Below are 25061 nucleotides of genomic sequence, written 5' to 3' on the forward strand. Positions count from 1 at the left end.
CTTTAAAATGTAAGTGGAATAGACACTATTGGCTTGAGACACCAATTCCAAAGTATCTGTAGTGTACCAGCGCATTTAGAGTCATTACTAATCTTTACAATCATGTGTTCCTGTGGTTAAAAACATTTTCCTTGATGATTTACATCACGTCAAAAGAAAAAAAAAGAAAAAACAAGGGAAAAAAATGGGAAAAAAGGGGAAAAAGGGGAAAAAAGTGAAAAAGGGAGAAAAAAAAGGAAGGGAAAAAAAAAAAGCGCATTCCTTCCATGAGCCTGTGTGGACTGCCTATGTTTAACTGCCACAAGCTTTTTGTTACCACAGGGCCTAACCTGCATCACTGGAGGTGACAGTATTTTTCCAGACAAAAAAACCCAGTTGAGTATAAACGTCCCAAGTACATGTTAGGGATGGAAGTGCGTGGCAGGGGGCCCAAGGGAGGAGGCAGGGTGTAGTGACACAGTGAAGGGATGTAACTTCAGCGTACGGTCCAAGTACGTTCCTCTGGGACGAGAGGAAATGGCCTCAAGGTGTGCCAGGGGAGGTTTAGATTGGATATTAGTAAAAATTTGCTTGTGGAAAGGGTAGTCAAGCACTGGAACAGGCTGCCCAGAGAGGTGGGGGAGTCCCCATCCCTGGAAGTGTTCAAAAAACGGGCAGAGGTGGCACTTGGGGACATGGTTTAGTGGGCATGGGGGTGTTGGGTTGATGGTTGGGCTGACGATCTTAAAGATCCCTTCCAACCTTAATGATTCCTAGTTTTTACTTTCATTAAAAATAACCTGGCCACCAAGCCAGGAAACATGAAATTGCTACTGTACTCTTAACTGGTTTAGTGGTTGACTTGGTAGTGTAGGTTAATGGTTGGACTGGATGATTTTAAAGGTCTTTTCCAACCTAAACGATTCTCTGATTCTATAGCCTCAATGATTCCTAGTTTTATTTCATTAAAACATAATCCAGACACCAAGCCAGGAAACACGAAATTGCTACTCTACCCTTAATTGCTTTAGTGGTGGACTGGGCAGTGTTAGGTTAATGGTTGGACTGGATGATCTTAAAGGTCTTTTCCAACCTAAATGAGTCTCTGATTCTACATGACACGGGCATCTTGCCGTTTCCTACTTTTTCAGCGCTCCTCCGCCGCGCTCCTAGCACAACAGGCCGTGGGAGGCGGCCTTTGAAGGCGCCGTCTGCAGCGCGTCCGCCCCGTGCGAGCATCGCTCCTGCCCTACGCCCGTGGCGGCCTGGCTGCAGGCCCTCAGGCCGCGCTGGCCGCTCCCGAGGCCGCTCCCGGCCGTCGCGCCCGCTCCCGCGCCCGCCTGCAGGCCGGCGCGGCCCGACCCCTCCGGAGCGAGGGGTGCGTGACGCAGGCCCGAGCCTTACCGCTCTCCCGGCATTTAGTCTGACGAAGGAACTCAACGGCAGGCAACAGCCATGCCAGCGGCCCTCCGGCGGCGGCCGCCCCGCCAAGCCACCTTCTCTCTTCGCCGGGGGCGGCGGGGCCTGCCCGGGGGCGGGGCGGGGCGGGGGCGGGCAGGCCAGGCCGCCGCCATCCCCGCTGAGGGCCTGGGGGGGGGGGGGCGCCCCGCCGCCGCGGGGGCGGGCAGAGGAGGGCAGGCCGAGGCCGCAGGGCGCCGCCGCGGCGGCTGATGACGTCGCGGCCACTTCCGGCGCCGGGGCGGTGACCGAGGCACGCGCGGAAAGGGGTCGCCGGCGGGAGGGCGCCGCGAGGCAGCGGGCGCGGGGCGGGGCGGGGCGGGGGGGGGGGGGAGCGCGGGGCCGGGCCGGGCGGCGTGAGGCGGGGCGCGCGCGCGCGCACGCGGGGGGGGGGGGGGGCGGCGGCGGCTCGCGGCGGGGCGCGGGGCGGCGGCGGGAGCGGCGCCCGCCGGTGCTGAAGAAGGCGGCGGCCACAAATATCGCGAGAGGTGGCGCGGCGCCGGCGCTAGAGGTGACCGAGACAGCGGCGGCGGCCCCGGGCGCCTCCTCCTCCTCCTCCTCCTTCCTCCTCCTCGCCGGGCGGATCGGCGGCCATGGAGAAGGCGGCCGGCGCGGCGGCGGCGGCGGCGGCTGAGGGAGGCGGGGACGGCGGCGAGGCCGGCAGCGCCACGGCGGGGCCCGGTCCCCCGGAGGGGCTGAGCGGCGGCGCCGGTGCCTCGCCGCCTGAGTGCCCGCCCGGGGCGGCGGCGGCGCCGCGGGGGCTGGTGCGGGTGTGCGACCTGCTGCTGAAGAAGAAGGCGAAGGCGAAGCGGAGCGGGCGGGCGGGCCGGCCGGCCAGCAGCAGCGAGAGCGGCGGCGGCGGCAGCGAGAGCAGCAACAACGGCAGCGAGGAGGAGGAGGAGGAGGAGGAAGACGACGAGGAAGAGGAAGAAGAGGAGGTCTCCGAGGTACGGCGGGGACGGGCGCTCGCGGGGAGGGGGGAGACGGGTCCCCGGGGTGGGGGGGGGGGGCGGGGGGCGATGGCCGAGGCGCGGGGGCCGCGGCGGCGGGGCCGGCCCCGGGGGTGCCCTCCTGATCCGGTTTCATAATCCCGGCCCGCTCCCGCCCCCCGGGGCCTGCGGCACCGGCAGGAAGGGGGCAGCACCGGGCCGCCTCGTGGCGGGGCGGCCGGGCCTGGCCGGGGGCCGCCGCGCTCCTCCCGCCGCGGGCTACCGGGGGGGGGTCCCGGGGTCGCCCCCGGGGGCCCTGGGCTCGCCGGCGGCCCCAGCCGGTGCCGGCCTCCCCCTCTGCTTTTGGGCATGGGAGGGTTTGCCCGGGCGCTGCTGGAGGGAGAGGCCCAAGGAGCGTTGCAGGTGCCCCTCGGCACCCGGTTTTGGGAAGTCTGCAGGGGCAACCGGAGAGCGCAGCGGTGGGCATGCTGCTCCTGCTGCTCCTGCTGCTGCTGCTCCTGCTGCTGCTCCTGCTGCGCACGGGGTGAGGCTTTGGGGATAGGCCCCGGCGCTGGCTGCGCTGCTCGGAAGGTGTTTGCCGTCCCCGCCATGGGGATGGATCATTTGGAAGGAAAGCAGGCGAACGTGCAGCTCGAGCGAAGGCGGCCCTGCAGCCCTGGGCGTTGCGCGCTCGGCCGCCGCCGCCTCTGAACCCGGCAGCGGCCCGCGTTCCAAGGTAATGCTGAAAGAAGCAGGAGGAAGCGTGACTGTCTTGCTCTCCTCTAACGTTAGGTTTTTCAGGTGCGTATCGCTGGAAAAGGCCGGGCGAGACTGGAAGCTCCTTTCTTATTTGCATATGTAGTCGCACAGAGTCGCCCTGCTGAGCCGTTTTAATTCTGTAACCTCCCAAGCTGAATGTTCACTTCCGCTTTATTTGAATAGCATCTTCAAAAAAGTCCCCTTCAAGTTTCTAAGCTTTTCTTTGAACTGTATTTCGAAGCGGTTCGGCTTTCAAGTGGTGTGTCTGCTTTTGCGTTAGAAATTAAAATGAGCAGGAAGAAAGGGAAGGAAGAGCCTGATACGTTTAAGGAAGGGCTGGGCTGAGATGGTGATAGGTTTTTCCATGGTTAAGAAGCACTCTGCATCTTCTGCAGAAGTTGATACGAGAAGCATTTTATCCAACTTCTGTGAGATAAGTCACACACAATGAGCGCGTCTCAACAAGTAATTGTGCCTGGCATTCCGTTTCTGTAGTGTTCGTTTTGAGGAAAGTGGACGTCGTCGCGGAGGTAGAAGTCTTTGAGGTGTCAGACTTGGGAGGTAGGCAGCCATGGTTACGTGCTGAACTGTGCCATCTAGCAGCCCCACGGATATTGGAAGAATCTCGAGTCTTTTGAACAGGGTTTTGCTGCGGTGGCACGTGGCGAAGGGCTGAAGGCCCTCTGATGACGTAGCAGGTGCGTCGGCTGATGGTTAAGCGTTGAGATGAGTTGCGTGTGATGGCAACCTTCAACAGAATTTGTGTCCAGTGACACTTACTGGCAAATTCAGAGGCGGATTTATTCTGTGGTCCGTAGCCGTTCTTCCAAATAGCTCCTTATATTGATAGCTTTCAGATGGTGTAGCGTGTGGCGTGACGAGAAAGGCAGAGACAGCCGAGGAATGTATGTAGTCTTAGGCGAGGTGAGCCTTTGGTTGCGTGCTGTGCTTTCCACAGCCGTAGGTACCTGCTTAATGTGCTTTGAGACCTGCAGAGAGAGAAAAAAGCAAACGATCGTGAAACTATCATGAGGCAGTGGAAGAATACCTCACTTACTTTTTGATGGAATGACATGTGCTGTAGATACCAATAGCTGGCAAGGCAGTGTTGGCATCTGGAAGCTTCTCTGACGTGTTCATCTTTCTCGTAGCAAGTGAAGGCTTTCCCAAACTGGGTGGTCTGGGATGAAATATTAAGCAGGGGTAAGTAAGTGATAAGTTAATAACACTGAGTTAATTAAGTTAGGATAGCATATGTTTTGTCATGTATTGGCTTCACTTAACAATAATACTTTTTCTTGATCGTTCAGGTTGCTTGCAAAAAACTGTTCTAGTTCAGGATGAGATGATAGAGCTTGTAGACCATGCATGTCTGAAATCACATTTTTTAGGAATGTGAACATGAGGATGGCCTGATTAATGGAGCAGAGGATCTCACTTCAAAGTAGTTCCCAGCAGGTCCTGGGGAGGAAATGTATTTTGAGTGTTCTCAGTGAAAGGGAGTTTCCCTTGTCTGAAAGGAACCTGATGTTTAATTTTGGCTTTTAAAAGCTTTTTTCTTTTTTAAAAAAAAAAAATAATTGTTTCTCCTGTGGGATCTTTATTTGTTTGGGGTTGAATTTTTTTTTGTTTTTAGTTCAGACTCACTCGAGATGTGCATAGCTTGTGTGGCTTTCAGCAGTTGGATTGTGGTCTTCTGACCACTGGCAGTCTGGATGGCACATAAAATGAAAAAACACAAAGAAATCTTAAGTTTATGGTTTTGCTGTAGATGGAAACTGTTGTGGAAACACTGCATCAGATGGTGTTCCCTCCCAGCCATTCCGTTCATTATCTCTGTGAACTTCAGACAGTTTGTCTTGGGCTATTTTTTGTCCTTCCCCTGCTTAATACGTTAAGATTTCTCTAATCTCTGAAGCGAAGTACTTCTAGGTTTGACTACTAATGAGGCAGCTTCTAAAAATCAGGAGTGCGGTAGCAACAAGTCAAAGGAGTTATAGTCGGAAACCTGGCAGATACTAAATGACAAAAACCCCGTGAGTGGAAAGACATTGTTTGGCCAGGTTGTTGCTGAGCTGATGGAATGGAATAAAAAGTTGTAATCAGATGTTTTCATCTCGGTCTGTGTCCGAACTTCGATAGATCTCAGCGTGGAAGCACAGGCACTGGATAGAGCTTTGTGAGAAGTTAAATTGAAATTACATACCAACGACTTAATGACCTCCTATTCCCATGTTCATGGCAACCTCCAAGGTTGCTTTTTGAAATTGCAGCAAATTGCTGCTTGCCCAAAAAAACGAGCTTCTCGTTGGCGTGGTCCGGTATTGTCCCTAAATGGCAAATTGCCTTTTCCCTAACCACCAGTTAAGAAAAAAATGGCAATGCTTTTCAGAAAAGTACACAGGAAGAGGAATCTTAAGGTAAGAGAAAAATGACCGTAAAAGTTACGTGCCGGGGGAGGTCAGCTCGCGTGCTTCCTGGCAGAACTCTGGCCTTAGTTTGTGAACGATCGCGTACAACAAGGAAAATTGTTCGGTTTTCATAGAGGTGGTGTCTTAAGCTGCTTAAGGAGCTGTGTTGTTGTTGAATAGGACTGCAGTGCCACTTCGATCAGGTGATAACTCACGGGGAGCGTGTATCCAGGCAAAAGTTGGGCAGGTGCAGTGATACAAATGGAAAATTTAGTCGGTTGACATGTTAGGTGTCTAAGGGTGAGATGAAGGTGCGTCTCTGTTCTCCACCAGCATTGTGTGAGGAGTCTCACTGCAGAAGAGTATATTCCTGGGCCGTCTTTTCATTGCATCCCTAATGGGAAGCCGCTTTTACTTTCTAGCGGTGCTTTGCACAGTGCGCTCTCCACCTGCCATTTACCGTGGCTTGTTATGGATATCTAAATAGGTGAAACGACGACGAAGAAATCTGCCTGTCAGATTGGTGCCTTAGGTCAAGTCAAAGGTCTGTATCCTGAGCTGCTTAAAAAAATGATTTTCTGGACATGAGTCAAAAAAAAAAAAAAGGGGTGGGGAGAAATGGGGAACGGGATGCGGGTTAGAGGAAAGAAAGCTGGCATATAATGTGAAGCTTGGGAACATCGTTATTGTTTGGGAACGCTATTGTTTGCTCTTGTCTTTGTTTTTGTGAAAACATGGTTAGCAGTTCCTCTGAGCAGGCTCCGATAAACATGAACATGCAGGTTTCTTGGAAGCGTTCTTGTGTGTACTGATTTTGTTCGACATTTGCCTTCAGTAGATAGTGAAATAGTGCAAAAAAGGAGCACGTCCTAGTAGCGAGTTGCTGCTGAAAAATCTGATGTCCAGAGTGCATGAGGGCTTCTCTTCTTAAACAGAGAAAGGTTTAATTGTATCATAAAAACTGTTTACAAGCTTATTTCAAGTCTTTGACCTTACACGATGTTTGCTGCTGGCAGTGAAGTTTATAACTGCTTTTCCTAATATCGTATCCATTTTAAGAGTTTGTAAGTTGAGTTTTCTCTCTGAGCAAAATGTATCATGATGATCGGATGTAGAACAGTCTTGGACTTGTGCGTGTGTATTTCTGTTCTTTCTTTCACTTTTTCTGACTGGTATAGTTTGTTACCGGATTCTCACATGATGTGCGAATTGGCTTTCCTGAACGTAATCCTCACTAATGTTAGCTGTACCCGAAAGCGCTGCCCTACGCAAAGGATGTTTTTTGAGATGCTTTGGCTGTTTCTTAATTGTTCTTGTTTTTACTTGGGCCTCGTACCTGCTGTAAATAAAAGTTAATTTTTGGGTTTTTTTCAGCTGCAATTGAAATAGTAATTGAACTGAACTAGTAAGATGAAGTAAATAAAACAACAAAACACCACCAGTCCTCTAAAACTTTATCATGCAGAAGAAGCTACTCTTAAACTTCTTTAGCTTCGGCTACAAATTGTTAATGTGAGAACTTGGGCTTATTGGTGTGATTTCAAAAGCATCACAGGCACACGGTTGTAATACTTAAATTGTAAAAGGCCTTAACAGCTTAAGTGTTAAAGTAAGCTGTTGATTTGAAACACAGAATTTATATTATAATTTTTTTTTTTTTTTTAAATCCCAACTGTCTTAATTAGAATCCTGGAATAAGGCCTTTGGGTTCTGCAGGGCTGCTGAAGAGCCGGTATGTCTCGCTTGACCGCTGTGCGATACGTTCTCTGCTCTACCATTACTTTCACCTCCTTGCGTCTTCAAGTGCAGGACTGAACATGCACCTAATTGGGCTCTGTCCTTGTTAGCATGTGACATCCTGACGTACGGTTTGGTCTCGTGTTCCGCCGCGTTGTTTGTGCTGTAATTCTTTTCTTGCTGTCTACTTTGGCAGTTTTTTGCCTGCACCGTTTTGTTTCTTCCCTTCAAAAGAAGAAATAATAGTGAAACGCCTTAGGAGAAAAAACCAAACTTGTGTAAGACCTAAGGTGATCTTGGCATTTTCCTCATCAGTATAGTTACTGGTATATTGCTGTTGGTATAGCGATAGTCCCCTTACATCAGTTGAACTGATGTCATGGAAGGAATGGGTGAGCCACAGCGGGGTGCGTGGCAGGCTTTGCCATCTCTAGGAAGAACTTGATACTTCAGAAATGCCAATTCTCACCTGTATGTTACGTACTCCCAACACAAAGACTGCTCTTACAGAAAATATTTTCACTGGGTTGGTGCTGCGGGTGAGATTGTTTTATCTTGCGTGAGGGATTTGGTAAGTGTCATGTAACACAACTGTCAGGAGTTAGCATCCATTAATTGCCTCTGAAGATGAATAGAATTAGAGATTGCGTGCAAGCGTGTAAAGGAGGTTTCTCAAAAATCCCTGAAATAACAGGGCTGGTGGGCTGTTGGCGGGTGAATCCTGCGGCCATGTTTCACAATAGTGAAATCTGCTGTAGCTGACCCCAGGAAGCATTAGCCAAAAATGTTTACTGTCCTTTCCTTAGAATCATAGAATCACAGAATCGTTTAGGTTGGAAAAGCCCTTTAAGATCATCCAGCCCAACCATTAACCTACACTGCCAAGCCCACACTAAACCAGTCAAGGGCGGACCAGACTGAACCATGTCCACAAGTGCCACCTCTGCCCGTTTTTTGAACCCCTCCAGGGATGGGGACTCCCCCACCTCTCTGGGCAGCCTGTTCCAGTGCTTGACCACCCTTTCCGTGAAGAAATTTCTCCTAATTTCCAGCCTAAACCTCCCTCCTTACTGTTCCCTAGACTAGGGTCCAGCAAAATCAGTTTGGAAAAGTGTAATAATGATTTGGCTGGCTTCGCCGTTCCCTGCTAACCACCTTTTGGTCGTTACCGGTGTTGCCCTGTAGATGATGACTAGCATAGGCCCTCTTATCTAAAGGAGTTACATTACTCAAATTTATATGCTAGTTAGGAGACTGAGTGTGCTGTTAACTGGCAGAGTTCGTAAGCAAAGATGAAGTAGTGTCTTGATGTGCGTGGCAAAGATTCTAGGTATGCAGAGCTGATGAATGGTGTCTGGTTAGACCTAGTGCATATTTTTAAAAAAAAAAAAAAAAGTCCTACAGATTTTTTTTTTTGTCTGCTCTACGTAATTGAAGTTATTAGTGAATATTTGGGTTTAAAAAGAAGCCCCCTGCATAAAATGACCGCTGCAGAAGGTGGAGTTGGGTTTTTGTGGCGCCACGTGAATTTGTTTACTTCCTCAGATATTTCTCCAGGAAATGTCCTTATAAACATAACTCATGCGTGCAGGCTGGAGCCAAGCACCCCATATTTTAAGGTAGTAATTTAGTTCTTTAAATAGAATGATATCTCTGGAAGAGATGTAGCTGAGAGAATTTTCTCATCTGTCAACTTTGAAGGGAAATGCTATTATGTATGTTCGGGATTTTTCTCTATCTGTGTTTTAAAAACAAAACTATTTGTGCTTATTTAGGATATAGGTGATTTGGAAACTGGATTTAGGAAATGAAAAATCGATGCTGCAGACCCAAGATAAGTAAGAAGGCTTTGTTTCTGAGGTTAAAGGAACAAGCCCTTTTAACTTTGAGTTAAAAAAAAAAAAATACACAAACTTGATACTAGTTTTCTTAGCCCGTTTGAGGCAGAATCCGTGGCTGCCGTGGTAGATGTTCTGCTTTTTCCTGAAATGATGTTGTGCTTCTGGTTTCTTGACAGTATGGCATTTTAGGGGACCAGGTGGAAATAACATCTTGAAGATGTGCTGTGTCTGTAGAATTTCGGTACCTATGTGGGACTTTTTTGTCATGTCAAATAGCTTTTGATGTTTCGAGAAAGAACGCTAATTGTGTGGGTGGGGAAGGGCTTAATACTAGCAAATGGTTGGATAAGGTCATTTAGCAAACACCTGTACTTAGGGAAAAAAAGTCTTCTTTAACATGTGGTTAGCCTTACCAGTGAATGTAAATATGCTTGGTGTTAGTGTGTGAATTCTGGTGATCTCTGTGCAGTTGTCTTGCAGTGTCAACAGGAATATTTGAAAAAAAATAGACGCTTGACCAAGGAAGGGCAGCGTTTCCTCTCTGTTTTCACTCTAAGCAGTTAGTGCTTTGTGCTAATCGGTACTCAGAGAGGTTATGTCAGTATTTGAGAAGTTTTTCAGCCACGTTTCCCCCCCCCCCCCCCATGCAATCCTAAGCTCCTAACTATCTGAAAAGCTAAAGCCACGTGGAGGTATTACTTAACTGTTGTGTCACCTTATTTTCATATTAGGTAATAGTTGTATACCAGGCTCAAAATGAGCCACGAAACCAAGCATGTCTTTAATATATCTTGGTTTGTGCTTGCAGTATTTTCTTTCAGGCTGAATGTTGTAATTATGATGATTTTGTTTGCGTTACCCAAAGCCGTTTTTGACAAATTCAAATTACGGGTGTTTGATGTGCAGGTGTTTTTCCTCTGCTGTATTTTAGCTGAATCCTTAAGTCTTAGGAGTGGAATGGCATATCCTAGGAAATGAGCTGAAATAAACCTTGATATATTCCTTCCCCCCCACCACCCCTTCGGTCTTTGAGGTGTTAATCATCAAGAATGGGTAACGTGTCCAAATACGCAGCTGTTCAGATGCTGGAAAGAAGTTTGGAGTATTAAGAAGTACGATGAAATGTCGCTCTTTAGAGTATCAGTTTGGGGTTTTGGCCTCCGTGCTCCTCAAGCGCAACGTGAAGCAGTCGGAAAGTTAAGTGTCTGGATTTTATTTTTTTTAGGTTAAAACTAAAGGCATCTCTTGCACAGTAATGTAATAGGACTTCTTTCTACGGCTAAGGAGGCAACCTCGTATTTGAGCTCAGGTTTGTTTCCCCTTGCCCTAATATAAAAGGAATGATTGTTTCTAAACCTGTACATCTGTCCTTCTTTGCAGGAAATGTTTTGTGGATGAGAGCCTCAGCAAAAGGGGCACATCTGAAACCTCTCTCTAGGGCAGGGAGTGATTCGGAGATAAGAGGAGGAAGGTTGTTTTTAGCCTCCCAGTTTTCTTCTCCCGCACAGGAATAGAAGGAAACCCTTCAGGAGAAGCTGGAGGTCCTTAGTACATCTGTGTCTGGCAGGTATCTGGTGACGCACGCGTCGCCCTGTCCCCGAGCTGTACCATTCAAAAACTTCAGGTATTTCTTCCCTTTTGTTCACTCTTGTCCTGAAATGCTTTTTCAGCGGTATTTTCCTTTTTATGCTGTTCTGCAGGTGTGGATTGTTCTCCTCCACAGAATGGTGAACAATGCTTTAATGAAGTTTGAAATTTCAAGGCATGATGTGACTTAGGTTTTTTATTTTTTTCCCCCTGAAGTGCTCAGTGTTGTTCAGCCTCTGTGTCAGCGTGGTGCTAATCCCACTGAAGTTGGGGGAATTGGGCTTGTAGGAAGGTTGCAGTGAGAGCCCTGCTGCCAACAAAAAACAAAAAGGAAAAAAAAGAAAAAAAAAAAAGGCATTTGTTGCTCCTCCCAGCCACTTGGGACATGATCTCGTTGAAAAAACCTCAGCAACAGAAACAGCGTGTTTACAGTTGATCAGTTCCTTGATCCCGTTTGTCAGGCAGTCGCGCAAGAGCTTGTGCTGACACAGCGAAGAGCCGGGAACTCGGGCGGGGAGGAGGGATGAGGGCTGCCCTTTTTGGTGGAACTGTTCATTTAAATGCCTGTCAAAGAAACACTTGCATTGTCTTTGAGGACTCGAATTTTGAAGAATGGTGCAGATCTATGAGGATTTTTGTTTTAAAGGGCAAAATAGTCCTTTTGACGCTTCCTTTGGACCTTCTATTTGAGAGTGACTGGCACAGTCCTGGAAAGATAAATTGCGCAGAATTTCTTTTTTTTTTTTTTTTTTTTGCAGTTTTAAAACTTGAAAGCTTCTTGAGATGAAATCAGCACTGACTCTTTTTTGTCTCTGGTATTGTTACGGTTCTTGAAAGCAGTGTATTAAGGATAGGGAGAAAGAGAGGAACGAAGCGGTGTTTTCCTAAAATGCTGCCGCACTTTTGAGTATCACCATCACCGCTTTTACATCATTTAGTGCAGCGCCGCAAAGGACTCGCTTTGTACACCGACTAGCATAAAATAGTCAGAAAGCACACCTGTGATCAGTGTGGTAATTGTAATACAAATAACCAAGCTAGTCTAAAGAAAAAGAGCACTTTCGACGTAACAGTCTGCTAGATAGATGAACATATGCCTTCTGTCCATCTCAGTCACTAACAGAAGTGAAAGTTGGCATAACAGCATGCTGGTATTTTTGTGAAGCATCAGCTCAATAAAGGATCTCCTCAGTGATAAATATAGTGGCAAACTTTATGTGCTAAACTTCGGAAAAAAAGGCCTTTTCTGAAGCCTGCGTGTGGGGGAAATGTTTATGCGTCTACACAACTTCTGTGTAACGTCGCTCTGAATGTATTTGTGCCTTGGAGTTGAGAAAATGTACTCGTGTCTTTGAGTTGAGGTGGGTTTTTAGAAATATGCTGGTACAGGCACCGAAGCTGGGTTCTGCAGACATATTTAGCATGTGGGATGCCATAATGTGAGGGGTTGATCGAAGAGCCTTCCTCTGCCAGGAAGGGGGAATGTCTTCCTCTGGGCTCGTCCCAGCTGTGCCTTGCCACTGCTTGTGTTTGGCCAGCTATCCCTGTAGCCCGTCACTGGCCTGTGCTCTGTCTGAAGGGTGGTAAGGTGCCTACAAAGGCGAAGGGGAGAGCGCTGCATGCAGGTTTTTGCTTGCTTCTTTTTTGCGCCTGGAACTGAGGTCTCGGGACCTGCCTGGTTCACCGCCGTGGGACCCTGCATACCCTCTTTAGCCAGGCATTGCTGAAAGAGCTCGGCCGAGTGCAGGGTTTGTTATGGAACTGATACAGATGCTAATTCCTCCTGGGCTTTGGAACTCTTGTGTGCTGTTCTGTCCCAGCATCGCTTAGTTATGTCAGCGTGGGACCAAAACCTCGGTTAGGTTGCAAACCTTTTTGCCTTTAACTTAATCAGCGTTATGGGTTTTGAAGAGTGTGAAGTAGTAGCACCTAGTAGTCACGTCCTTGAGTGAATATTAAACTTGAAATAAGGTTAGTAGTAGTACTCTCAATGAATGTTAATTAAAAAAACCCCTATTTTTCCATCTAAAAAAAACCCCACAATGTTTTCAAGAAGGCACATGTCTTTGGTGATGGCTTTCATTGTAATCCAGAGATGGGTATTGCAGAGTATGCAGTCTTTCCAAACCATTGGAGTATTTTTTAATAGAAATAACCTGAGCAATTGATTTTGTAACAAAAGTATGTGTACACAGTCTGGGACATAGTTAAATTTTTTTTGAACTTTTTGTGCACTTCGAATACATTTATTAAATTTTGTCATAGTAAAATAATTCCTTTAGGGTCTGTGTGTGTGAGTTAATTTAAATGCCAGTGGAAGGGGAGAGGTTCTGCTATGGGAGGGGGGTGCACATATGCTGGGTTGAAAGGGGACCTCAGCTGTCCAGGTGGTGAGTTGTCTAGCTATGCTGTTGAAGAGTGCTGAAGATGTTTTGGTTTTGGAGTCCTGAAAGCCTTTAGGGTTAGTCTTGGGCTAAAATCAAGCTCTCAGTGTGAGTGCATCTTGAATCGAGAAGGGCAAAAGTTTGTGAGTTAATTGTTGTATCTTTCTTCTGGTAATCTGAAGTAAACTGAACCTGTGATTTTAGTTCCGAAGACCCAATGAAGAAGAGATGGGGAACAGGAGGTGTTGAACTCCATCATACAAGGAGCGTTCAGCTAGCAGTATTTCCATCTGGCAGCTGGTTCAGCTACACTGATAGTAAGTGCTGTGAGTTCTGCTCTGTGGTCCCCAGTCTGCCTTGACCTTCCAAGTAACTTCAGATGAAACAAGTGAACGATCATGTTAAAAGCATATAGAGAACACAGAAGTCTCTCACTGTTTTTATTCAGTTTATGTATTTTTCCTTCTTCAGCCTTTTCTACCAGCTTGCTCTCTGTTAAATTCTGGGCTTGGTATCGCTGTCAATGAATGGAGTAGATTTTCTAGCCGGTTTAGTCCGTGAACTTGAAGATGCCAGCTAAGTAACTCTGTGTATTGAGAGCTTTGTAAAAGAGAGAAACGTAAAGTACATTGTTATGGGTCCTGCTTTTTTCCATAACAGTTAGGACCGGTCTCAAAATCCGATATTAACCAAGTCCAAATGCATTACAAACAGCCTATCTGAATGCAGAGCTGTTGAAACATCTGGTTGACAGCTGGGGAAAGGGAGACAGGGATGTCCTGATCCAGCAGATCCTGGATTAGAATTTGACACGGAAATACTTTATATCAATGTTCACTTAATTGGATTATTATGCATAGAAGAAAATGATGGACTAGGCCACTTAAAAAGGAGGAGGAGACTTTGTTCTAGAATGTGGCTTTTTCTGGTTGAAGGTTTCCTCGCTCTGTGGGGAATGTATTTGCACTTAAAACTATTCAAGAGCTTCCAGTGGCTTACAGCTGTTACCTGCAAAAAGTGCTTGGATTTAAAACATTAGACAAGTTCTAATGTATATTCATGTCAAGTTAATGATTGAAGAACCGGAAATCGGGAACTAGCATCCTGCATGTTGCATTTGGTCCGTTTTATGTTTACGGAGTCTTGCGTTACTATTTGCTCGTTGTGTTCTGTGAGTGCCTAGCCCAAATTGCCAAAAATACATTGTCTTACAGCAAGTATAAGAGAAAGCATCTATATTTGGGAGCTTGCGTAGCAATATTATCTGGGTGAAAATAAAGAGCGAGTTTTCCTGAAGTAGGCATGTTCTCCTACTTGCGTATCAAGTGGAGAGCAGAGGTAGAGCATAAGTTAAATGAGGGTGGTTTTGACCTTGTACTCAAATTTCCGCCTGCTAATGTGAAGATATCTTGGATTAGTACCTATCTTAGAATTCGAGAGGTGTTAGTATGAGCGGTGTTGGACTGTACATGACTCCTACATGTGAGAAATACCTACCCTGTTTACAGGCCATTCAGATGCTGCTTACATGATGCATAGCTTTCCTGTCACCAGTATTTCGTATGTGGAATGAGAAAGGAATATCTTTTAGTTTGTTTGAAGAAGGATCCTCCCTGTCCCAAATTGTTGTCTCTTCTGAACATGTTCTTGTGTTTAGCCCAAAACCAAATTTCTTAAGTGTGTTGAAAGTTCTTGGACTAAAGGTTTGGAACATAGTATTACCCAGTGAAAACGTGGACTACTTAAAGCGGAGAACTTAAAGGAAGTTCTCTTACAGAAAGCTCCCCTTAGACAAAAATTTGTGCCGCTTCTGATGAAAATCACTTGTAAAATGCTTATGTAATGCTATGTAATTTTGTCTCGCTTTTGCCCTTTTGTGTCAGTGTTGTCTGAATTTGCATAGCAAAATTGTGGGGGCTCCTCTAATAAGAGAGAAAATGCACCGGACAAACGCGAAGGCAGAACCGCAGGAATATATCTTGACGCAGTTGCTTTTTAGTGATATTCTGGTTTAGTTCATCTTCAGGGCGGTGCTATGGATGAGTACAGGTATTTTCTTTCCTCCTTTCTTCCACGCTTGGATTTGCCTTACAGAATTGAAATCCAAAATAATAGGGCTGACGAGAAGGGTTTCTCTCGCTCTGTGCCAGCACGCCGCTTGCTTGCTGCACGGTGAAGCTCTGGTTAGATGGCAGTTTCGCTTGGGCATCCTTGAAGACTTATTTCAGAAATGTTTTTATCTTATGCATCTACCTTCTGTTTTGAGATTGGTGGTGTAAGAATAAGAGGCTGCTAACAGAGTTTAAGACTAACTTATGACTCTGGACTTGAGCGAGTGATCTCACTGTAGGCAGAGCTAGCTTTCGATGTCCCTTGTCTTAGAGTTCCTGGGAAAAGCACTATAAGCTGAATGCTTTTGCTTTGAGCTGGTATGTGAATCCTTGTAGTTTCCTTAGCTTCCTGGCATTATGTTGATAACTCTTTTTCAGTTGTGGAAGCAATTCCTTTTTTTACTGACCCTTGTACGAGCAATCTTCTGAGAAATGGTAATGCAGCATGAACGCTGAAATCCCGCAACTATTACTGGGAGGAGGTAATATCTATTTGGAAAGGGTTCTCTGGATATGGAGTTGCCATCTTCCCTGATCCCGCCAGAGCCTGACAGGTTATGCAAGCTGCCAAGTATACTTCGCTAGCGTAGTGCTTCTCTTAAGGGAGAACAGATCTGAGAAGGGCTGTGCGAAGGGAATCGAGCAGCGTTATTCCATCAGGCAGGTCATAAACATCCGAGCCTGTTGTCAACAGTCAGTCTTTAAACATTTTTAGTTTTAGGCAGTCTTTTAAATTGACATAAAAAGCTCAGGAGGTGTTTATCTTGGCACTTTGAAAGGTAGTTAGGTACAGACACTGGTTTCCTTGGCGCTGTGAAAACCCTAGAATACCGTGTTAAGGCCCTTCAAGCAATAGAATTTCATCCTCTCCAGCTTTAGATGCTTACCAAAATTAATAACATGAAACGAACAGGAAGTACCAAATGTGGCAGAAGGGTCTTGAATACCGTGCTGCTGCCCTAGACCAAGTGTCTAACATGCTGGACAGAAACGGAAGATCTGTCTTGGGGGAAAGCTTAGTTTTTGAGTGGGAAATGACAGTCAAAAACGTTGTTACATAGTTGTTACAGAAGAAAAATAGTGGATTGGTTATGGAAGTTTCCTTGTCGGTGGGAGGTAACGGAGCCGAAACGAGGGTGGTGTGACAGTAAGGACGGGCAGCAAGGATCATCTTGAGTCTGTAAAACTCGGCCAGTGCTCCACTGCAGTTTTTGGCAGAAAAGTCTCAAATGCTCAGAAGGATACCCTGAATTGTAAGGATGAAGGAATAAAAAGAAATTGGAACAAAAGTATGTGTTTAAAAATGGTGGATTTTTTCAGGTTAAAGCCCATCACCCCTGCATACCACCCACCCCTATAATAAAGCTTAAAGGCAGAAAGTAGTTTTCTTTGATCTGAAATTCTCTAAAGCACCTGCCTGAGGGATGCTGGAAATTTAGTCAGGTTGACAACTGCGGAGATGTGATTCCTGTAAGAAGTGAAGAAAAAGAAAGCAATATATTATGTGAAAATAGAAAAAGCAGATGAGGGCCATGACTTCGGGTGGTTCCAGAGGTTTGATTTTTGGACTGACTTGATTTTATGTAATTGCTAACCACTGAGGATCCAGAGTAAGGAGTTTGATGCATCTGTCTGGAGAGAGAAGCTGAAACATTAGGTTTAAAGCTCTTCTTTTGGTATTGACATAGAACTAAGGGACTTTCCAGAATGCACCAAGTGATAACTGATGCTAAGTACTATGAAGCAGAGGTCATGCTTTTGCAGTAAAACAAGATTTTTGTATTTAAAAAAAAAAAAAAAAAACATGAGAAGTAGCAGAGAAGAACATGTTTAGTGTCTTAGTGGCTATCTGAACTAGCTACCGATGTGATGGAGTGATGAAAGGCGTATGCACAGGTGGGGATGTAGTTCCTAATGAAGGCTGATAAATACTGCTGCAGTTTTACAAGGCAGTGAGCTTGTCTGGAGCAGTGTGTACCCTTAGGGGTGTCTGTTTGGGGAAACATTCAGTTCTGACTTAGTTGTAGAGGATTTTGAAAAACTCTATTTGTACTCTTAAGAGCAGATAGGAAGAACTTGGCTCAGCCCAGCAAAACGAACATGAGTAGGAGTATCATCACTCTCTAAAAAAGGAAGAAATAGACCCAACAGAAAGCTGAAAGCTAGTATTAGCGGAAGGAGGAGAAGATGTACATTAGGTGGTAGATAATTGTAGTGTGTCCTTTTGAGTTGTTTGCCCGTTAGTGTGTCTCCCAATTAAGTTAGGTTTCTTAGGTTTTTTTGTTTGTTTTCCATGTGCTATCTTTAAGATAATTTTGGTGACTGCATATTCTTCAATGCAGAATAGCTTCAGTAACTGCATCTGTTTTAGGGGGACACTGGCTTCCTAGATTTTTATGAGGCTGTTGCATTGGAAGTGCTGTTTTGGTGATCCACTTATGCTGCATTTAAGACAGAATAAAGAAAGTCCAGACTCCAAAAAGTCATCCCTTCGCTGTGTGATGACTTGTGAAGACATCTGATTGATTTTTGTTGATCATTCTGTAGGTGATTTCTTGTCTTGGACGTGTTTTTGCTGCCCCCTTAAGCAGTAATAGTGCTCTCCTAGTACCGATGATAAAACTCAGAGCAGAGTCTATGATGGGTTGAGTTCCTAGGTGCTGTACCACCGTATTTGCTGCTTTACTGCTGCTAACTTGGATATTCTTCTCACCCATGTACTCATTCAAACACATGTTTGAAGCAGCCTTTGAAAAAGCTATCTGAATATTACTTGCACATTGAATGTTGCTCTAGCATGTGAACAAGTGCTCATGTATCTTACCTTGTGATGGTTATTTGTTTCGCGTTCGAAGAGGAAACTTGGCCGTTTGAAAGTTTTAATGATGGAATTTTCCCCTTTGTGGATTAATTGAGTTGTCTGGTTTCCTGGGTGTTTCTAATCCGTATGAATGATAGTCTTCTCTTTGCAAGTGCATCCTGTCACATTCAACATGTTCAAATACATTTTGTTTGTGATAGATGCCTCAGTTTTCAAGGTATTTCACGTGACAGTGGTGGGACTTTTGCCTCGTGATGCTCTATGCTTAACGGCAAATGGGAACGTCACAAAACCTTGGCTGGAGACCTACTCTGCTTTTTAGTCTGAACTGTCTCAGGAACTTTTTGCTTCTATCCGAGGTCATCTTGTTCGGACTGTCTAGCTACTGCTGGAAAGAGAAAGACTTGGCAAAGCCATGCTGAAGGGGATAACAGATACTTGGTACTGCATTGAAGGGCTATTTTCAACTTCTTTTTTTTCCCCCCATCTCAAAATTATTTGTGTTTTTAGTAATGAACGCACCTCATGGTTATGCTGAATCAGGTGTTAGCGTTTTCATGGGACATTGTTTGAACAACCCAACCTTGACGCTGAGCGCTGTGACTCTGAAAACACAAAAAAGTGTGGTTATGTGCTTTGGGACGGTTGGTGACCAGTACTGCTTGATCAGCTGTAAGTAGATAACAATGTGCTTTTGTGATATAAGAGTGGGAATTGTCTGATCGATTGTTCAAATGCTTGCATTTCTGGGTGCCAGAATCTGTCTCGGATCAATTGTTAAAATGCTTGTGTTTCAGGGTGATGTAATCCGAGCGATGCCAGTTCAAAATTCGTGGTGGTCTGCGTGATACTGGAAGACAGAACCAAGAATCATCTTAAAAACTGTGCACTGTCTAGCTCTTGAGCATTTATAGCTCCCCTGTGTACTTCATCCTGCAGGAACAACTGTGTTTTATTCTGCCTGTGGTCAAATCATATGCTTTTCACTTAGTTTTAGTTACCAGTGCTGTATGGGGAACACAGCATAGAGTAAAGCAACCTTGGTTTGTGCTCGTCTCTGGCTTTGGCTTTCACAGAACACTATCTCAGGATTCCCTTTGGTCTAACATGCTTCAGCATAGCTTGAAGCAGGGCTTGCTGTTTTTCTTTTTTTCCTTTTTTTTTCCCCCTGTTTTTTAAGCAGTGCCATACTAAGTTTGTCTCCTCAAGATGCGCTTCAAATGTTTAATCTCCCACCTTCTGTGTGGGGAACATGAGGGCTTTTTTGTCTTAGGCTTACAGAACTTAAGGGACCGTAATAAGAAAATATGATGGATGTATGTGACTTGGATGGCTGCTTTGTTGTAAGGTACCGCTTGTTCAGAAGGCAGCTTTTTAGTAGAGGAGAGTACTGACTAGATCGTGCCCTTCAGAGTAATGCAAAATAAAAATAGCAAGCTTTCAAATAGAAGTTGAGATGCTTCAAAAAAGATAAGTTGCTTTTTTCTAAAAACAGCTAGTTGAAATAATACATGGAGCTGGACTTGAAAGCAAGGAAGAAATGGCTTTATGTTCACCTTTGCAAAACTTCAAGATACATTTCCTGTCCTGTGTTTAAAACCCAAAATTGCACAGTGGACATATGCAAGAAATTTATCATGGGCATCTAAATAGGGTTTTTCTGTTTGGTTGGGGTTTTTTTCTGCCTAGATACTTCTTCTTCCTGCAGGAATGGAATGGAAGCCTGCATTCAAGCCTTTATGTTTTACTGAAGATCTCATGGTGGTGTGAAGTAGAGTGTTGGGAACAGGCTTTTTGGAATTTGGTATTCCAGACTATAATTTTTTTTTTGAAGTACTAAGTGAATTTGGCAAAGGAGTGCTGCTTTCTAAGCCTGCACCAGAGCACCGCAGATAAACGTGGGCTGGTAGAGGGGAGGAGGTGAGGGAACGACAGGGGCACGAGGGGGACTGGAGTGTTGGGATTTTGAGTGTGAAAGCGAACAAATGTTGAGTGTGACTTGCTTTCAGTGGGGTATCTAGCTGGTTGGGCCGTTTGCTGCCCTCATTGCTCACGCATAGAACCTGACTCCTTGTGGCGTTTCTGATGGTGTAACACAACTTGAGAAGCTCTGAATCATTCTGCTGGTTATGGTTTTGTAAATTAAGTTGTACGGCTGCAGACAGAACTCTCTTGTCTTCCAAGTGGGATGGGAAATGGTTCAGCTGTTGAGGTGAGCTTGTTTCTACTCCTGAAAATCTTGCACTTGTTTTGTAAATAGATGATGATGCTCTTCAGTTTGCTTTCTGTGGAACAGACGATGTCTTTTGTTCCTGTGTTATGCTGTCTTTCCATTTGAAAAAGTTTTCAATGTTGTCATGCGTAAACTATCTTAATCTCAGCGCCAAGTTGTGCGTCCTATGTGTTGTTTTGTGTGTGTGATATAAGCTATCTGTTAATTCTTTCCGATGCTTGGAAGACTGAATAACTAGTCTTTTGAGACATGAGAGTTAGGTGGGAGGTGGTGGCTGCTTTCCCCCCACCCCCACCCCCTGTGTAGGAATCCTTCAGGTTTGCAGGGATAGCTTTGTACTTGACCTAATATATGTGTATAATTACTAGGTTGCATGTGCGCAGGATGAGTTGCAAGGGGCTGCTAAGGATATTAGAAATGCTGACCTGAAAGCAGTAGTCGAGAGGAACCATGGAATTTTGTCCTGTGATTCTTTGCCCAGACAACAGCTTCCTACAGAAAGTAGGCTGTGCTGTGTAGATATCTGTATGATTCATTTCCCTCAAGGCAGCTAAGACTTCCACGAATCTCCTTGAATATCTAATTTCAGATTGCTGAGCTTTCACTTCCATAGGTACGCATGCCCAATAAAGTTTGATAGGAAGTCAAGAAGGCTTTACCAGAGCTGATCCCGCAGCAAGTACTGTCAAGACAAAGCGGGTTGAAGTCTATGGTAAATGTTGGCTTGTCCTCCGAGTTAGCCTCTTACAAGGATACCTTATCAGGTTTTTGGGTTTTTTTTTTGTATATTGTTTAGAACTTGGGGGAAGAAAACCCCAAACCTGACAAAATATTAGTGGCTGGATTTATCAGTTAACTCTTCCAGTATAGTACCTCTGAAAGGAAGCCTGACCAGCTGAACAGGCAACGTTCAGTATGGTTTTTGATGAATAGCATAAAAATTCTTCTGTGATGTGAATTACGTGGGAAATACTAATTTCAGACAACAGGCTCAAGACAAGTTATATGGTGTGAAAGATGAACAGCCCGTACAGGAGGTGCTCCTTGAATGAATTCTAATAAAACAGTGTAAAATCTGGGGTGTTTTCCTGAAGTGGAAAAACAGTATGGACTGCCTGAGCTGGTGTAGAGGCTGTGTAAAATGAGCAATTTTCTGATAGCTGAGTAGCATGTACTTCCCATTTTTGGGGGTTAAAAACCAGAATTTCTTAGCAAAGAACACAGCTGTGCTTAATATTTGGACTGATCAACTAGAAATTGACTTTGTGATGTTAGTAGTCAGCCTGGTCAGCTGTCTAAAACCAGGGAAGTATATTCTTGCTGTTATGAGTGTTTCTTATAATTCGAGGTTTTTTTTTTTTAAAAAAGAAGATGATGTTGATTAAAAGAAGTGATTACTAGTAGCGTTTCTTCAAGTCAAAATGGGAATTGTAATTCCTTTGGCCATTAGACCCTTTTGTGCTTGGCGAAAATGAGTTCATACGAGAGGAGATTTCTTTGTGGGGTTGACAAGATTTATTATGCTGTATTTTTTGAACTGGAAAATTAAATATTGTGAGAGCTGCAGATATGATTGCTCGATGATTTTGACCTGCTGTGTGCAGAATGGATATCACTGTCACCTGGTGTTTGAAGGCGCGTGTAAAATCGCGTTTTTGTTGGTCCAGGTTATCAGCTGATGTTTTGGGTGAAGCAAAGGCGAAGCGTGGAGATGACGACGGTTCTCAGAACTGCCTGGTGGACACCCTGCTTCACGTGGGCAGTGCGTTTGTTAGCAGAGTCGCAGGCTATTTCTGGAATTCCTGCCACGCTGGGTTGCCCTCGAGCAGCGGAGAAGGAAAGGATGGGGCAGGTTGGAAATGTGGTAGTTGATAGTGCGGCACTTAAGGCAGGTTGGTTGGTTTTAGGAGGTTTTGCTGTAGCGGGAAGCCAGATTATAGCATGGGAAAAAGCGTGGGTCATGCTATAGATTTGCTCAGAGGGTTGGGTGGGTTATTTTTTTACATTTTTGAGGAGTGTGCTTTGGTATCGAGAGTGGTTAGGGTAGGATGGCAAGAAAGAGACTCGAGGAGAGCCACGTGAAGGGGATTTGTGAACTTTCTCTGGTCGGAATGAGTAGGTACCTTGGAGAGGAGGCTGAGGGGAGACCTGATCGCTCCCTACAGCTCCTGGCAGGAGGGGGCAGGGAGGGGGTGTTGGGCTCTTCTCCCACGTAGTTAGCGATAGGACGAGAGGAAATGGGCTCAAGCTGCGCCAGGGGAGGTTTAGGTTGGATATTAGGAAAAATTTCTTCACGGAAAGGGTGGTCAAGCACTGGAACAGGCTGCCCAGAGAGGTGGTGGAGTCCCCATCCCTGGAGGGGTTCAAAAAACGGGTAGATGTGGCACTTGGGGACATGGTTCAGTCTGGTCTGCCCTTGACTGGTTTAGTGTGGGCTTGGCAGTGTAGGTTGATGGTTGGGCCGGATGATCTTGAAGGTGTTTTCCAAGCTAAAGGACCCGACGATCCTGTGGTCCCCCGATGGGGCCGGGCGCTCAGGGCAGCGGGGGGCCGGCGGCAGGCCCGCGTTCCGGCGGCGGGCTGAGCCCCTGCGCCCCATTTTGGGGGCCGGCGGCTGAGGCGGCCCGGGCCTTGGCAGCGCTCGGCAGCTCCCGGGTATGGTTCTGCGGCCGTGCCGGTGTGCCCGGGCACCGCGGCGGGCCGCGCTGGGCCTGTGCTGCCGGCGGCTGCGGGAAGGGGCGGTGAGGCGCGCTGCCAAACGCCGCTGGTTGCGTTACGGTGCCTTGTTTTCCTTTCTATTCCTTTTTTTTCTTTTCTTTTTTGGAGTGCTCAGGTTGCTCTTCAGAGCTGAAGAGCCGGGCGGCGGGGCGGTCCCCGGGGCGGGGCGGTGCTGCCCCGGGGCCGGCGCCCCCCCCCCGCGCTCGGGTGGTAGGCGCCCGCCCTGCGCGGGGTGGAACAGTCCATTTCCTGTTCCCGTGCTGACAGCGGGGGGGGACCGAGCGTGCTGCTGCCGGGCGGCCGGCAGCCCGTCCGTCCGTCCGTCCCGGCGACGGCGGGGGGCGACAGGCAGGGAGGAGGGGGCATGGCCGGGCGGTGAGGCAGGGCGGAGGCCGCCGCGATGGAGGCGTACGTGTTGGAGGACATCCTGGAGGTAGGGGCGGGAGAGGGCCGCAGAACAAAGGGGTGCGCGGGGTCGGCGGGGGGAGGCGGCGGCGGCGGCGGCCGGGCCCCGGGGAAAAGCCCGGCCGCGGGGCTCAGCCTGGGCCGCGGGGCCGGGGCCCGGCCGGGAGCGCTCCCCCCGCCGCAGGGCAGGCCCCGGCCCCGGCCCCGGCCCGGCCGGGAGTCGGTTTCGGAGGCAGCCGCACACGCGGGGCCGCCCCCCGCGCCTCTGGGGCCTGCTCCCGGCGGGCCGCGGGCCTGCTTTGGGGCGGGGGGGATAGGGGAGTGCTGCGGGGGAGAGGCCTCCCGAGTGCTGCCCGACCCCGGAGCCTGTCCCGGAGCCTGTGCCTGCTCGGCGCTGACGCTGCGGTAACATTCCGACAGCTTCAGCCCTTCTGCAGAACCACCGCTTGTCATAACTCTTGGGGTTTTTTTCCCCCTCTGTTGGCCAGTGTTCCTGTTCCTTGCACCGAGTATGTCAGGCGCGTGTGATTTCTCTTGCCGTGTTCCCAGCCTGCTTTTTCTCCGTCTGCGGAAGCAGGGCCGGCATCATGAAACAGATGACACTTTCCCCTTCTTGTGACTTGAAACTTGAAAAAGCTCTTTCAGCCGAACTAAGGGAGGCCTGCCGAGGAATCATAAAGCGAAACTTCTGTTCGTAGTGGCACAGATCTCTATTCCAGATTATATTAGCTGTAATCGTTCAAGGAAGCGTCTTGTCTTTTTTGTTGTTGTTCCTGTGGTTTTTCTGGTTTTGCAAGAAAAAATATTATTTCATTGCCAGATGACTTTTCAAAATATTTGCATGTATTCTCTATTGTAACAAGAAGCTGCTACCTTATTAGCTGCTCTCAAAATTTAAACAAAAGGATGCTTTCGGTGTTACTTGTCCTGTAGGTTTTTTTCCTTAATGGCCACACTTAGGTTGCTCTTTACGTTGCTCTAACGTTTTAAATCAATAGAAATACTTTGTGTTAACTTCCTTGTGAACCTTGGAACTGTTGAACATTATTACATCCAGGATGTTAACACAACTGCTCAGTTTGTGCTTAAGAAACTGGTACAGATGTATGAACGAGACGTTTTTGCCAGTATCTGTGAGGCTGGGTTTCTGTGCTGAGGTACAAAGAGCAAAAGTGAACTGGGCTTTCTGCCATCAGACAAGTATTTCAGTATTTCATTTGTCTTATTGAGTGCTGAAAGCTTCCCCTCCTTTTTATTTTAACTACAATTGTCACAGGCAGCTCCATAGTATGTCAAATTAATAAGATATTTGGTATTTATTAATAGTCTTGCTTGGAAAGGCAGTTAGCAAATTAATTTTGTCAGTATAGCAGTATTTTGGGTTTGTACGTGTGAACTGAACAATTCTATCTTGCTTCTCACGGTAGGATGCGGTGACTTTTCTTTTGATAATTTCATCACACGTCCTCTTTCCTGGTCGTGAGACCAACTCTATCCACGTAAAACATCTTCAAAAATCAAGTATAGCTTGTCTGACTTTAGATGTGTGTAAAATATGACTGAATCAGTTGTCCATGAATCTTTGAAATACCCTGGTAGCAGTGGAGGCTGTTCGTGGTTGCTCAGCGCATCAGCAGAAGCAATGTAATTGTCTTGCGTTCCCAGTACGGGTCCAGAAGTAAATCTTG

At 46.7% G+C, this 25061-nt stretch overlaps 1 protein-coding gene across 2 annotated transcripts in view; it reads left to right on the forward strand.

The window, feature by feature from the left end:
* The first annotated feature begins 2030 nt into the window (after positions 1 to 2030).
* ANKRD17 (ankyrin repeat domain 17) overlaps positions 2031 to 25061 on the forward strand; it is a 95294-nt gene continuing 72263 nt past the window's right edge. Inside the window, exon 1 of one of the 2 annotated variants that reach the window (XM_075709729.1) lies at positions 2031 to 2384. In XM_075709729.1, the coding sequence (XP_075565844.1) occupies positions 2031 to 2384 (354 nt within the window). Of the gene's footprint in view, positions 2385 to 6061; positions 6081 to 25061 lie in introns of those variants that run through there. The other variant, XM_075709731.1, reaches the window with a different exon arrangement.

This window comes from Pelecanus crispus, chromosome 4 (genome assembly GCF_030463565.1).
Source record: "Pelecanus crispus isolate bPelCri1 chromosome 4, bPelCri1.pri, whole genome shotgun sequence".
NCBI lineage: Eukaryota > Metazoa > Chordata > Aves > Pelecaniformes > Pelecanidae > Pelecanus > Pelecanus crispus.